The sequence below is a fragment of the Mercenaria mercenaria genome, chromosome 14, assembly GCF_021730395.1.
Source record: "Mercenaria mercenaria strain notata chromosome 14, MADL_Memer_1, whole genome shotgun sequence".
Taxonomy (NCBI): Eukaryota; Metazoa; Mollusca; class Bivalvia; order Venerida; family Veneridae; genus Mercenaria; species Mercenaria mercenaria.
In genome coordinates, this window is record NC_069374.1 from 19,072,667 (window position 1) to 19,088,895 (window position 16,229).

At 34.6% G+C, this 16,229-nt stretch overlaps 1 protein-coding gene across 1 annotated transcript; it reads left to right on the top strand.

Annotated features, from left to right (window-relative positions):
- Window positions 1-9,363: 9,363 nt before the first annotated feature.
- On the top strand, window positions 9,364-13,427 carry LOC123528343 (uncharacterized). Its single transcript, XM_045308091.2, has 5 exons — window positions 9,364-9,519; window positions 11,044-11,224; window positions 12,028-12,243; window positions 12,637-12,756; window positions 13,170-13,427. Exons 1-5 carry the CDS (start codon window positions 9,364-9,366, stop codon window positions 13,406-13,408), a joined length of 912 nt encoding a protein of 303 aa, XP_045164026.2. The 3' UTR covers window positions 13,409-13,427.
- The last annotated feature ends 2,802 nt before the right edge of the window (window positions 13,428-16,229 follow it).

A 16,229-nucleotide genomic window follows, 5' to 3' on the forward strand; every position in this document is an offset into this window, starting at 1 on the left:
TCAAAAGCACGATATATCGCGATGTCACTTCGCGTTGTCGAGCGTCATATCGCATTGTCGCTATGTCACTTCGTAATGTCGCGATGTCCCTTCGCGTTGTCGTGTGTCGACCCTGCAAACGCGACGGCGACATTATCAAACGACATGCGATAATCTCAAACGACGCTCGACAACACGAAGCGACATTTTCCTAATGTCGTATCGTATGTCGCGGGTTTGGGTGAGGGTCGACGCGCGACAATTCCAAACGATACACGACACGCGAAGTGACACTCGACAATACGAAGCGACATTTTCATAATGTCGTATCGCATTGTCATGTTCACTTGAATAAATACCGGCTAATCTTGGTCGCATTTTTGCGAAAAATTCATCAATTTAATTTTATTATTTAAAACTTTAAAAGTAAGGTATCAAAGTGGAATTTCTTTTAATAAATAGTATTGCCTTTTCGAATATTAAAAACAATGTTCTTCCCCGACGGGCACGCCGTCGAGAACATTTGCTGAACATTGTCATTTTTGGCTTAAAATATTAGCAGTAAAATAAGGAAAAAGTGCTTATAAAATATTTATTTAGGGTAAATAACTGCAAATAAAAACTTGTTTTGATAGAAAATGACAAAATCTGAATGTTTGTGACAAAAATCACAACATCTGTTCGTCCGTCTGTACGTAATTAAAGATAAAAGCTGTATTTCCGTACTTTTCCGTACAGAAAATGTCCGTGTTTTCATTAAATTCAAATAATTGTAGAATGTTCCAAACAAAAGATATGTTAATGAAATAACTTTTATAAATTAAATTCAAACATTGTCTAAACGAATATGTAACTTGTATAATTTTACCGCCGACGGTTTCGTCGGAGGACCGTCTCAAAATGTATCCGTTTTCGTGAAAATATGCATACTATGTACATATATTAAATAGAGGGGTGGTCCTTGTCTGAGAAGCCATATCTTTATAACCTGATGTCCGATTTTAATAAATGATACCTTGATGTAATGGACAGGTCAGTACCTAGAGAAAAGAGGCCACGTCAGGTTCGAATCCGGTCGGCTAGCGGTCAAGGTCATAGGTCAAATTCCGGTAATATACTCAAAATATGAACTTGTGAGAGCAGTCAAGACGACCTGAAAACCTAAGCACTACCTTCACTGAGTCCAATGACACAATTGGAGCAATTATCACGGCTCCCCGGGTCGGGTCAGCTTAGTCTTGGCCAGCACCCTACCGCATATAACAAGTTTGATCATTTTCTGATACCTGTCCTATTTTTTTAAATTATTATTATTGTAATTTATACTGAATTTCAGTTGATAATGATACTTTGTTAGATTTTGACCCTTGTTCGAGTCTCTACACCCCAGGTACCTACCTATACTATATATATATATATGAATATGTTCGTAGATGACTTGGCTTTACATTTAAGCTACTTACAAGTCCATATGATGCCATCAGAGTTCAGGACAGGTGTCAGAAAATGATTTAACTTGTTATATGCAGTAGGGTGCTAGCCAAGACTAAGCTGACCCGACCCAGGGAGCCGTGAGAATTGCTCCAATTGTGTCACTGGACCCAGTGAAGGTAGTGCTTGGGTTTTCAGGACGTCTTGATTGCTCTGACAAGTTCATATTTTGAGAATATTACCGGAATTTGACCTATGACCTTGACCCCTAGCCGACCGGGTTCGAACCTGACGTGGCCTTTTTTCTCTAGGTACTGACTTGTCCTTTGCAACAAGGTATCATTTATTAAAATCGGACATCAGGTTATGAAGATATGGCTTCTCAGACAAGGACCACCCCTCTATTTAATATATGAAGTATGCATATTTTCACGAAAACGGATACATTTTGAGACGGTCCTTCGACGAAACCGTTGGCGGTAAAATTATACAAGTTACATATCCGTTTAAACAATGTTTGAATTTAATATATAAAAGTCATTACATTAAAATATCTTGTGTTTGGAACATTCTACAGTTATTTGAAGTTAATGAAAAACACGGACATTTTCCGTACGGAAAAGTACGGAAATATTTTAACTTTTCACCGGTAGACGGGCGACATGCGATACGACATTATGAAAATGTCGCTTCGTATTTTCGAGTGTCACTTCGCGTGCCGTGTATCGTTTGGAATTGTCGCGCGTCGACCCTCACCCAAACCCGCGACACGGGACATACGATACGACATTAGGAAAATGTCGCTTCGTGTTGTCGAGCGTCGTTTGAGATTATCGCATGTCGTTTGATAATGTCGCCGTCGCGTTTGCAGGGTCGACACACGACAACGCGAAGTGACATCGCGACATTACGAAGTGACATAGCGACAATGCGATATGACGCTCGACAACGCGAAGTGACATCGCGATATATCGTGATTTTGAAAGGCGACATTTCAAAGTGGATATCGCGACATTGTCGTTTGGGATTGTCGCCGTCGTTTGCGATTGTCGGGTGTCACTTCGTAAATGTCGCTATGTCACTTCGCGTTGTCGTGTGTCGACCCCACAAACGCGACGGCGACATTACAAATGGCCCCAACAGGATTCCGTAAGTAGCAGATGGTGATGTACGAAACACTGTGTATAGCGTGTCTGTCAATTAAATAATGTTCAGTCTAATACAAACTGCATTATCAACATCGGGTCATAGCACATAAATACATGGCAATTTTAAAATACAATCTTTATCTTTATCTTAGTTTATACTTTTCAATTTAATGATTACTTACTATATAAAATTAAGATACCATTCGTACCATGCGCATTGTACATAAAATTTGATCTTGAAAGATACGGCGATAAAATAAAGGTGTGGAAAGAGTTCATTATTATTTTAAGACTACGTGAACATACTGCTAACAACCCTTAACTGTTTGCAGGTAATATTTATATACTATGGAAATAGAACATGTATATAACAGAAGGAAGGACCCTGTATCGACTCGAACTCCTCGCAGCGATTACTTCCCCTAACGGTACATTAATTACTGCAGTCACGAGTTGCTTGACTAGATTTGGTTTTTTTGTTTTGTTTTTGTTTTGAAAACAACTGCATCATTCGCATCTAGTTCGTTTGTTTTGGGTTTAGCACAGTTTTTCAACAGTATTTCAGTTATATAACGGCAGGCAGTGAACCTAACCTGTGTTCCTGAATTCTGTAACAGTAAAAACCTGTTCTCCACAAGTAACTGCCAACTTCGGTGGAGGTAAATAATTTCAGACACAATGTCTTTCATCAAATCGTAACGAAGAACATACGCCCCGCCTTGGGATCGAACTTGCGACCCTGAGATCCGCAGATCTGCGCTCTCCCTATCGAGCTAAACGGGTGGACTATTCGCATCTTGATTGTTATATTCGTGCATATAATTGTTCAAATAACAAATTGAAGTGCTTTTTGTCAAAATATCTATTAAAGTTTGACAAATGAAACATGCTGCCGGAATTTGTTACTTTGGCGTCTCTGCTATTTTGTAGTGTCACGTGACTTTCTCACCGTCACCTGGTATCTTGTGACTGCAGCACGAGAGAAGGTATCGACTAATTTCACATACAAAGGCGTACATTAGAAATTATATGAAATTCAATTCCATCAAACATCAAATTGCAAGATTAATTTAATGATGTTGGGATGTTCACATGTTTGCGTCAAATACGGAAACCTAAGCCGCAGCTTGGTTTTTACTAAGTTTGTAATCGGCTTAAACATGATTGTAATATAGATTTAAATTTATTTAAATGTATCCTGTGGAATCTCTATGACGTAAATTACAACACTTACCCTTTTAAGTATCACAAACGAAACGGCCATATTAGATCAGATTTTAGGAATAATAACGATAATAAAAATATTTGAATTGAAATTGCAAGAATAAATTAGGTGTTATATATAAATGATGGCGATAGTGTATGTCACCTTCTCAAAATAAAGATATTATTCGTCGTATTATTATTATTACAATTATTATTAGTATTATTATTATTTACATTTGATTTAAGAACGTATAGTTCGTAGGAATAATAATAATTATAACAATAGGATATTGAGTGGATTTATACAAGTACAGTAGACATATCCTTTGAACAGCTTAAGATTATGATGTATTGACTTTTATTCATTTCAAATGCGGCAAATGATACCAGTAAATTGCATGATTATCTCAAAATTATTCTATGGAAAAATGTTCAATAATCTTGCTACAATTCCCTTATAATGCTACAAAATAAAAGTTAAATTGTTGCTGTGAGCTGATTCGATTCACATGGACCTATTGCCTGTACTGGTACTTTTATTTTATCATTACATCTGAAGTGGCCTCTGACTTTATATGTCCTGCATTGTATGTCAACTTTATAATAACAGAATGCGGCTTTCACCTCGAAATTAATAAAGTGAAAACTTCTCTCAGGGTACTGATGATATTTCATTAGCATTCTTTAATTATTATTCTATAATACCATCTCTATTTGCCCTGTGGGCTAGGATGCTGGTATTTAGTTTTGATTATCAAGTTTTCTTAATTTTCATCACAAATCAGGGCGTTGCGGTTTATATACAGGATATTAACTACGCCACGTTATTGTTTCGATACATATCGCTATGTAGCATCGATTAAATAATGATGTTATCTGACATAAACAGCACTTGTTTCATGATGCGGTGGTCAATATTTGCTTGAGGCTGGGTTTAAATAGATTAGATGTTTTGTTTAATATTTCTCTAACACGTATATATATATATATATATATATATATATATATATATATATATATATATATATATATATATATATATATATATATATATATATATATATATAAAAGAAAGAAGAAAAACATCTAATGGGTTTCCTCTATCTGTATTTCTGTCTATAGGTTGTAAGGTGTTGATATAGGCATCAATAAGGGAGACTAGATTAGCCTGCTGAAGCATTATTTTCCCCACTAAGATTAAAAACACAGATGCTAGTAGTTCATTTTAGCAGATATAAAATCACTTCAGGCAATCGGACATAGTTTTTAATTAACATCGACCACAACATAGAATCTCTTTTTCCGCTACCTTCTCTGTTGAAAACGGCGTTAAACACAAAACCAATGAACGAAATCCTCAGGAAAAATACAGGGAACCAATCAAAAACGCTCTATTTTCATAAAACCGCTATTTTTATTAATCACTCATTCTGTTGATCGATATGTTCATTGAGCATTTATATATAGAACTATACAGGTGGTATTTACGCCGTTGCTGTGTTGTTTTGATTTATGCTACCCTTGAAAAAGGCTTCTTTTTTTTAAAAAGCCGAAAGCGCTCGGGTTTATAATTAAACTTTTGACACTGTTTGAACATATATTTTTTCTCATACTCTCTCTCTATATATATAGCGGAAAAAAGATGAATCAAGATGCCTTGAAATTTTTTACATATTTAATTAAGCTAATCCTAATTTTTCAAGGGACGTCACTCTTGAAAAACTCCGAAGAGTAACGTCCGTTATTACAATTAAACGACGTCGTTACCAAGCGACGTTGCTAACGTCAACAGTACAGTATTACTCCTGAAGATCCCGTAAACGGGTGAAACCGGTTGAATTACATTATTTTATATAATTTACTTGGATTAGCATAATTAAATATGTAAAAAATTTCAAGGCATCTTGATTCATCTTTTTTTCCGCTATTGAATATCCGTATTGCCAATCAATACATTTTGGATATATGGCGCTACCTCCTTTCATTTTCATAAATTCATACATGATACCTTTACATTAACTTTCAATAAAATAAAAGTTAAATTGTTGCGGTGAACTGATTGGATTCACATGGACCTATTGCCTGTACTGGTATTTTTATTTTATCATTACATGTGAAGTGGTCCTTGGCTTTATATTTGATCTCCATCTTATGTCATCTTTATATTAACAGAATATGACTTTCACCTGGAAATTAATAAATTAAAAACTTCTCCCAGGATACTGATGATATTTCATTAGCATCCATTAATTATTACTCTGTAATACCCTCTCTAATTGCCCAGTGGGCCAGGATGTTTGTATTTAAGGACTTCGGACACTTTCTATATGAATTTGCCTACTCCAAGAGTGAAAAATAAACCAGTAAGAAATAAGTATTTAATTACATATACCATCAAAATACATATTTGAGATTATTTCTTAAAGTCAAATTTTTCAATATTTGTTTCATAAAATGGTAATTTTTGCGCTAAATAGTATTACGTACCTTGTTATGTACATATAAAAGCTATTTTGCTTTAAAGAACATTGTCCCCCCCCCCCCCCCCCCCCCCCCGTGCATCAAAACCATATTTGGCCAGCATATGTAGATATTAATTATACACCTTTTCTGTGATTATTGTGTTGATGCAAGGGGTGGAGCAGTACTTTTAAACAAAAATATAACTACAGGATGTTCCCAAATGTAAAGTAACCAATACTTTTTATATTCATTTTTAATAATTTGATAGTCACATATTTTTACATCTCTTTGTATCTACAATACTATGCAAATGCTTGAATGGGCACATATAGGCATGTTATACATGTATAGAAGTGACAAAAGCAAATACTGTTAATTCATTATTATTCGTTGGGTTAAATTTTCATTGGCTTATCCTGGTTGTTTGTTGTAGTACATTGGCAAATGTGTGCTGTAAAATACTAGCAACACACCAGGTAATCTTCTGCATGCCCTCTTTGCGACGCGCACGCAACTAACGATGAGAATGTAATTTGTTTTCCATTTTGTTTTTATTAGTTTTTGTATTTTTATTTATTTTTCATTTCTTTATTTCTTCATCTTCTTCTGTGCATTTATATTTATTTCTTTTAGACACATACTACATGTGACACGCATTCATTACTTCATGTTCTTCCTTCAGTGAAATCTGAATTGAAAATTGTTCTTTGCGGCGGACTATGCCTAAACACAACAAAAAGGGGCAATATGTGCACAGCAGTTAATCTGATCCTGACGATAGTCTATCCAACAGATATTATTGGCATTGATATGTCTGTGATGCACAGGTCAAGAACAGTAGCTTCTTGGCAGGTCATATCAGTGACGGTTTCACATTCAGTATGATGCCACGAAAGTGATGTGTCAAGTCGCTTTCCATGCAGATGGCATATACAAATACGGCTAGAAGCGAAAACGAACTAAATGGTCCAGCCGAGTTTCTGATGGAATTTTTATGCAACGGCCTGCTTCTACTTTAACCCTACAAATGACACATTTTGATTATGTTTTGCCCACAACTTCAGCCTTGAATAGACAACATTAGCTATAGATGGGTTGTTGTCAGACTTATCCCGATTTAACTTTTTCCGATCCAGCTTCTTTAGGCAAGCCTCAGAAAGAACTGTCATTTCTGATACATTTTTATTACATGTTTAAGCGAAATGAGCCGTGCTATGAGAAACCCAACATAGTGGCTTTGCGTCCAGCATGGATCCAGACCAGCCTGAGCATCTGCGCAGTCTGGTCAGGATCCATGCTGTTCGCTTTCAAAGCCTATTGGAATAAGACAAACCGTTAGCGAACAGCATGGATCCTGACTAGACTGTGCAGATGCGCAGGCTGGTCAGGATCCATGCTGGTCGCAATTGCACTATGTTGGTTTTCACATGGCGCGGCTCAAATATTATGTGTGCCACTGGTACTTATCCCAAGCAAGAACCCACCCTACGGCATTGATAAGATTACTGCCTTTTCTTAGTATTAATGTTATACAGCACACAAATATAAAATATGCCATCACTTATAACAGAGCTATACAGACATGTACATGTACTTAAATAACTACCTGAACCACTGTAATAAAACTGACCGGTCACTTATACATGTATACCTATTCACACATGTAATGCGTCAATAACTTTACATTACGAACAGTGTATAGATAAATCGAGTACAGGTTGTTTACAAAAATATCGTTCTCTTTTTTATTTACTTATAGGATTGTAATCTTAAAATGTTATTTTTTCTTTAAATAAACATATTTTGTCACTTTTTTCGACTGGAATTCAGATATTTAAAACTTCCGTAAAGTGATGACATTATATTTTTACGGAAATTAAACATTCTATTTTTTCAAGAAAATAGACCCTGGCCCAGATAAAATATGAAATACATCTTGATAGGAACAGATACAAATCAGTTTCTGCTATAATAAATTAACTAATACATTGGTTTATTATTGACTTGAAACGATGTTGGTATTGTTTAAATACTTGAGGAGAAATTTGCATTTAAAATGTAGGCTAGAAGCATATGATAGTGTCCGACGTCCTTTTGATAAATATGATACCACTTTTCTTAATTTTCATCATCGATCAGAACGTTGCTTAAAGGTTATATACACACTATTAACTACGTCACTTTGTAAATTACTTGACATTGTTTCGATATATATCGCCATGTAGCGATGTTATCGGACATACGTTTGTAAATAACACGTGATTTAAGTCGCGGTGGTCAGTCACTGAAAGCTGGGTTTAAAAAGGTTAGATGGAGATTTTGCTTGTTATTTCTCTAACACAATTTCAATAATGATACCTTTACATTCGACATAATTTAATTTTAGACTGCATTTAATTAAGTTAACATGAATATATTGACAATTTCTGAAGTATCATTTCATTGAATCATCTTGTACATATCATTCAAAACATCAAATAAAAAATAATGTTACTGCTGCAAAACGGCCCAAAGTTGCAAAATAAGCCCATAAAGTCTATCTTATTTTAAAACTCAGTATTTTCCGTCTTACCATTGCAGATAGAATACTTCCCAAACTTTAAGCTGATTTATAGAATGTGCTTCGATTAAACCGATTAGCTGAATATGATTTTTTTAAAATATTTTCATGTGTAACAACTACCCGTTTTCACATTGTGAAAAAAATCAAATATTGAAGGAAATTGTTTCATTTCATTTTTTTTTTCTCAGAATACTAGTAATACCCTGTTTTCTGTTCTTTGTCTTTGCTAATTTTCAAATATACAAAGTTTATGACAAGTATCCAGTGTAATTTTTTTAGAGAAAAACTACTTTTTCATTACAATAGTTAAGGATATATCCATTCTAAAAACAGTTCATTTGAAACAAATGGCTCTTTCAAAACTAACCCAATCTTCCATCAAGTACATTGATTTTGATTTTTGCTTATCTTACAATCGCTGCCTAATTATTAAGGTATCTAATTAACACCACACTTGACCTTAAGCATTTCTTTATGGAACGTATAAAAGCAGGGCAGATAGTGTCCATCTAATACAAAATCAATCCAGCAACTGTTTAGCATCATTTCAATATCTTGTTGATTTTTGTAAGAATGTATCGCGCTTGCTGGCTTGTTATAGTATTTGTACCATGTGCGGTGGGCCATGGCTACCTAGCTTTTCCTCCGGCAAGAAATTCCATGTGGAGAGAGGGATTTGACACGCCTAAGAATTACAATGATATGGGACTGAACTGTGGAGGTTTCTATGTAAGTAAAATATATTCTTTTGTAAGTACAATAACATTTTTTATAAGTAAAATAACATTTTTTTTGTAAATATTGTAGTAGAGCAACTATTGTAATTTTGTATAGATTTATATTTTGATATTGAAAATTAAAGAGAGTTATTCATGTAAAAAAAAAAAACAACAATTATTATTATACCAGATTTATATAGCGCCCTTTTCATGATAAACACGTTCAAAAGCGCTTTACATATAGCAAACGCAGCCACACTGGGCGCGAAATTCATCCTCTACTAGTACAGACACAGAGCGATCTGACCAGAGGGACAGAGTGAGATAAAGTCCCCAGAACAGACAGAGAGAACTTTTTTAAATACAGACGTGTCCGGCTAACTTAGCCTAGCTCTTTTCGAATAGACATATGCCCGGTGTATAGCACCGATTTACGCGAAACCGTCTTTCCTGGGAAGGCCTCTAGTTAGTTGGGAGACACTCAAGAGCATCTCAGAACTTTCCAGGGCCTGGACCGGGATTCAAACCCCGGACCTCTGGATTGACAGTCAAGTGTATTACCACTAGACCATCGGTGTTTAGTAAACACGTGCGGTGTTTAGTAAACACGTGCAGAAAATCTCTTTTGTGCATAACTTCATGAGCTTGTCAGATTACACGTCACTATTTCAAATACTTCTTTGTTTCATTAAGCAACTTGAAAAGTCACTCAGCCAAAATATTTTATCAAATTATATACCATTAACAACAAGTGAGGAGCTTGAGCGTCTATACGTTTTTATCATCAACTGAATATCAGCTATATCACAGTTACGGAGTTTGGGATTGACACCTTCGCTAGATTAATTTTTGACGGTTTATTAACATTACAAGCATATCAGTTTGACAAAATACTGTTTAAGATCCAAGTTTGAAAGGAATACATACGAACTGGATTTTAATGCCTTATGTACCAAGTCAATAACAGTGGACTATTTATATACATGTAACAACTTTCAACATGGTGTTCTTGTAATTGCTGATTTCTGTAGCTTGTTGATTTAAAATACGACATATGTATTTAATTTAGCGATCATAAACAAATTGATGTAATGTTATAATGAAGGACATTGCAGTCTTGAATATTTACATACATAAAGAAAAGTATATATCTAACAATGCAACAAGGTTACATAATTGTGCATGTATATTCCGTACAATTCTGAGATTTCATGCTTGATAAACGTGGTAGTTACAAAGGTGTGCGAAACCGTGAAGTTCAATCGTAAACGTTTATAAATATTAGCCGCACCATGAGAAAACCATCATAGTGCATATGCGCAGTCTGGTCTGGATCCATGCTGGTCGGAAATGCAGTATGTTGGATTTCTCATGGTGCGGCTCATCTGAAGAAGTAATTTGCACTTTCCTGACTGCAACCACCATACTTGCAAAATGTATTATATTGTTTACTGGAAGAAATGTTTGCTTAAATGTTACTTTAATTAATTTTAAAATATTTTTCATTTTCACATTTTGTTTTTATTTCTGAAAGAATCAATGGACGGTGAATGGCGGCGAATGTGGAATGTGCGGAGACCCCGTCGAAGCCGCTGAGCCACGTGATCATGAAGCGGGAGGATGGTTTGCACCGGTCACCAGGCCCATCAGTAAATGCTACAACACAATAGACCACGTAATTGATATAACTGTTAGAGTCACAGCGTATCACAAAGGTTTGTCATTTAGTATCATATCGTTCTCTTTATTGTTATATTTTCTGTTTAACTTCAGCTTGAAAGTTAGATACATGTTAACTTTATTCGGACCGATTCGTCAAGAGACAAGAAATAATTGTAAAATGACACTATAAAGCTTCCCTCAAGACATTTTCTTTTAAATAAACTTTAAAACTAACATGACCCCTGCTTTATAACAAAATGTTCGCTATTATAATAAATTTCATACGGAATTCTGTAAAAAATATTTTTTTAGAAATTCTCATATGAAAATATATCAACTGCGAGTGTTGTAATTAATTCCGCTTAGATTCGCTTAGGATTAAGTGTTAGTACAATAGGTTTTGGCTAATGTTCCTCACTAAATGGTACATAGTGGCATTTGTTTCGTATTACAATCTTATTTTATTTTTGTTAGAGGACCATTTGTAAAAGTAGGCTGTCCTCTTAAATAAACTTATCATTATTATTATTATTATTATTACCATTATCATTACTATCATTAAAAGACTTAATAAAACAACCAATTTCTGTTTACATCTTTTTGCTTGGTTATATGTTATGCTTCCAAAAAATCTAATATATTTGATAGTAAACATTACAATATTAAGAAATCTATATTGAGGCTGCATGTTCTATTTTTACCGCCAAAATGAACGAGACGCTTTCAGGTATGCTTATTGCAATACCGTTTAGGGCGGTTCTAACGGGACAACCAAATATATTAATTGTAAATCATTGCACATAGAGTAAAATAATGTAAAAACAAATAGAAAAAATATGGCTAAAATCTCTTACAGGATATTTTGAGTTCCGGCTCTGTGTTAACAACGATATGACATTAGATCCGGGCGATGATTGCATAGAGGACGGGTACCTTCTGAATGTTGCTGGAATGCCTGATGTAACACGTTATGACATCAACTACGACAAAAGAGAATTCTATCATTTCCAACTTGATATGCCACAAGGAGTTGTATGTACTCAATGCATTCTGCAGTGGAAGTACAATGCAGGTATGAAATAGAGGTCGGGTAAACAGATGCCATGTTTACGGCTTACTCATGTACACGAGGAAACAGCTTTAAGGGATTATAGAGACGTAATTAAAACGTTAAAAGCAAAGCCAAAAAGCAAGAAAGACGGACGTGACAAGTACTGGTAACAAAACAGTCTGTCGTATTTTTTAGTTTTTTATTACTTCCAACGCATAGAATCATACCATTGTTCATCTGAAACAAAGCTGGCTATTTTCAATTGATAGATCATGTTCTGCAGATGATTCCAATAAATGAATATAAACATGTTAACTATCACAAAATCTAGTCTTGTTGCTAGTGATTATTTTATTTTTCATTATAGTTTGGAGCTGTATTTCGTCTGTTACTATCTGATTTATTCCGATTCAGGAAACAATTGGGGTTGTGACGAAGAAGGTTGTGGTATGGGAGTTGGACCACAGGAGCAATTTATCAACTGTGCAGATATTGCCATTTTACCAGACTGCGGCAATATACCTGTGACAACAGGTATGATAATATAAAATTTGTATTTTTGAAGGAATTAAAAGTCAATCAGATAGACACAAATTATTGAATTAGGCAGTATTATATTATTAACTGTTTTAAAATATCTTTCGTAATCATTTACAAAGAGCTTTGGAAGTAATTGGAATATCTTACATGCAGTTTTGCCAGCTATTTTCAATTTCCTTCCTTTAATAGTTCTATCACTTGTAAATCCATATTTTAAAACTTGAAGAGTTATACTATGTCGAACCAAAATACTGACTTTTTAACTCTTTTGCTGCTTCATTATTTCTTATTGCGGCTAAAGCAAAACTGTCCTTGTCTGCCATTTGCTAGTAACATCAGATTTTTCAGTCTGTTATAGAAAATATATTCATAACTGTCGTCATCAAACATAATTCATCTTATTGCAGACAGTGTGACAAGTAACACTGACAGCACTGGTAGTGTGACTCCTGATGGTTCGACAAGTGGACCTGTAACAGGAGCTCCAACAGCTGTACCTGCGAGACATTGCCAAGCTGTTGGAATTTGGACGGGCCTGGCATACATGGATGGATGGTGCACATTCAACTGTCTTCATCCCACAATCAATTATTGTCCAGCTACACACTGTCATTGCGATGGTGACCAAACAGTGCGAGTATGGTAGATATCGCTAAAATGACGAATGTCTATTTTTAGATACATGTATATTTAAAAGACATTGCGTCACTAGAATAACGTCACTTAATATTGTTTGAAATATAAAGGTTATGAAATTAAATACAAGAAATATCTAGATCTATGTGTTGAGTATTTTTCGTTTCGTGTAATTCTAAATCATAACGCTATACTTAGTACATATGATATGTTATAACTTTTTGCCTATGAGTTTATTTTCATGGCACTAAAGTTAATAGGTAAACGCTTTGTAGTAAGTTTAATTACAAAGGCAATATTCAAGCAGTTGCTCAATGTAAGTCTGTATTATAAGAAGCAATTGAACAAAGGGTATTCAAAATAGCGTTGTGTCAATGTATTTATTACCATATTGTCACTATGTACGTATTACACCACTCATATTTTATTACAACATCACTTTGCTGGTCTCTGTTCCTTTTTCATTAACATAAGGGTACAGAAGCCAATTTCATGGCCATTGAATTAGCAATACTCTTTATTATAAACAGCTATGGATTTTGCTTAGTTATAAATAGCTTAACACATCAAACATTTACTAAACTTTTAAGAAGTTAATACAGTCAAAGTTACATAAAAATCTGTAAGAAATTTTCAGCAACACATACTTGTTATTTCAGTGAGGACTCATTTTGAACTGTCTGATGGCGACGTCACGAACAAGTAAATACGATGTAAACAAATATCAAAGTAATTTATTATTCTTTATGAAAAATAAAATCTTTCTTCATGAGGCGTTCAAATCTTTTCGTATCGAGGAGTGAGAGCGAAGCTTCGCTGTCTAGTGCTTGCATGGATATACCGTACACGATCACTCGCTACTGTCTTAGTGAGCAGATTGCTGCAGTTCTAATCACTATGGGAACAATTAGAAAAGAGATTTGATAACTTGAAAACATCATAAAACTTGAAACGTCTTAAAACATGTTCACCGATATATGACGATATATCACTCATTCTTCAAATTTGAATTTGGTAAATAAATTTTCATAATAACAACAATTCTAACAGTAAAAAATGCAGCCTTTGTATGATTGTAGGCTCCTTTCAGTTAGTTTCAACCAAATATTCACCTTTTGGGAACGCGTTTGGCATTCGTGTCATGCAAAAGAACCTTTCATTGTGTCTATGAGGAGTTATGGTCGTGAAACCAGTTTGTTTGGCCGATACCTTAAGGTTTCAGAGTTTATAACACCGAACAACAGAAATATGTGGTAAACGAACAACATCTTTATCAACAATCTTGACACCTTTTTTAAAATGTTGTCCCACTTTGAAGATAAAAACAAAAAAAACAATTTGTTTAAAATTACGTTAAGCCTAATTATCTGAATATTCTGCTTTGGAATATTATTACAAATTTATCAGAATGAAGATAATGTAAGACTCAGTTTATTTGAACATTGTGAGTTTTTAAATGCGTCGAGTTGTCTGAAAGTGTGGCTTTATGCAGCTCTTTTCTGGAATCCAATGCATTTATCAGTAAAATCACTAAATTTACTATCGTTTTGTAGAGTTGTATACATTTTTTTTCAAGTAAAACAAGCTTTTTTCCATTATTTGTTGTTTATTAAAATATGGAGCTAACCGTTAAAACGAATCATTGGTGGACTGACCATTTTGATGCCAAGTATAGGCCGATTGCTTGTTGACTTAGTTGACATGATAAAATAGCATATCATGCTTCTATCTGTTGAGTTGTCAACAGCTTGCCACTATTTGTTTTAAGATGGTAGGGTAGTAGTATTTTATTACTGATGACGATGAATTCACTATGACTGGCTAAAGAAAGATAAGTAGGATCAGCCCAGTAAATGAGACGTGACTCACTTATTCACCTTGAATATACAATATACACTGTAAGGCTGTATGCTCGCTTAAAAGAATATATCGTCTTAATTCATAGACATTGTTCGAATTCGTGTCTGATCATCCAGATTTCATGTTTTATGTTTACTTAGTATAATCAAAAGGGGAGCGGTGGTCTAGTAGATAAGGTGGCGGGCGCTCAATCCAGGAGTCGTGGGTTCGAGCCCCACTGGGGTCACGACCATGATTTTTCATATGACACCAGTACTGGTTTTTCCAGAAAGCGGACTCGAGAGTGGTTTCAATAAGCTTGAAGCTTTCATCACAATCGAGCTAAAATAAATTAGTATAAACTAATGTTAAAATATTTCATATTGATAGATGTAAATATACCTAATAGTAAATTTAGTATAATTACGCATCACTGCAATTGTATGACTGTACAAAGCATAAAAATACAAAAATGACAAAACGGGAGTTTATAATAAGAAGAAACATGTATGTAACGTTTGAACCTTGGAAATGATTTCACGCTAATCATATCTGCTTCGTAATAAATGGGTAAGTAGCAAATCAACAGGGTTGCAGGGGTCATTAAAGGCTCGATTATTCAAGTGCCTCGATACTCATGAAAGTTAATAAATGAACTAGTGACATAAACAAGTACAATTTTGCTTAAATGTAAGTTACAGCAAAGATAGAACTTTCTATTATGGTGCAAAATGAAGTACATTTGTACTACAAAAGTACTTAGTCTGCTGCTTCGTCACTTTGAACAAGTGTGTGAAATTTCCATACATTCTTGAAAGTGGTAAGTAGGATACCATGATTACACACAAAAACTGAACCAAACATTGTTAGCTGTAGAGGCACTATAGGAAAATGTTTTTAAATTAATACCAGTTCTACACTTATTCTGCACCAATAATATTCTAATCAGCATTATAGTGCTGTAATAATGTATTGAATGCTGTATTCAATAA

Bases quoted from the DNA above. Each gene is read 5' to 3' on its own strand.
- LOC123528343 (XM_045308091.2), top strand. From the start codon at position 9,364: ATGTATCGCGCTTGCTGGCTTGTTATAGTATTTGTACCATGTGCGGTG. The intron at 12,244-12,636 runs GTATGAAATAGA...ATTCCGATTCAG, and splicing joins GCAGTGGAAGTACAATGCAG to GAAACAATTGGGGTTGTGAC. The intron at 12,757-13,169 runs GTATGATAATAT...ATCTTATTGCAG, and splicing joins CAATATACCTGTGACAACAG to ACAGTGTGACAAGTAACACT.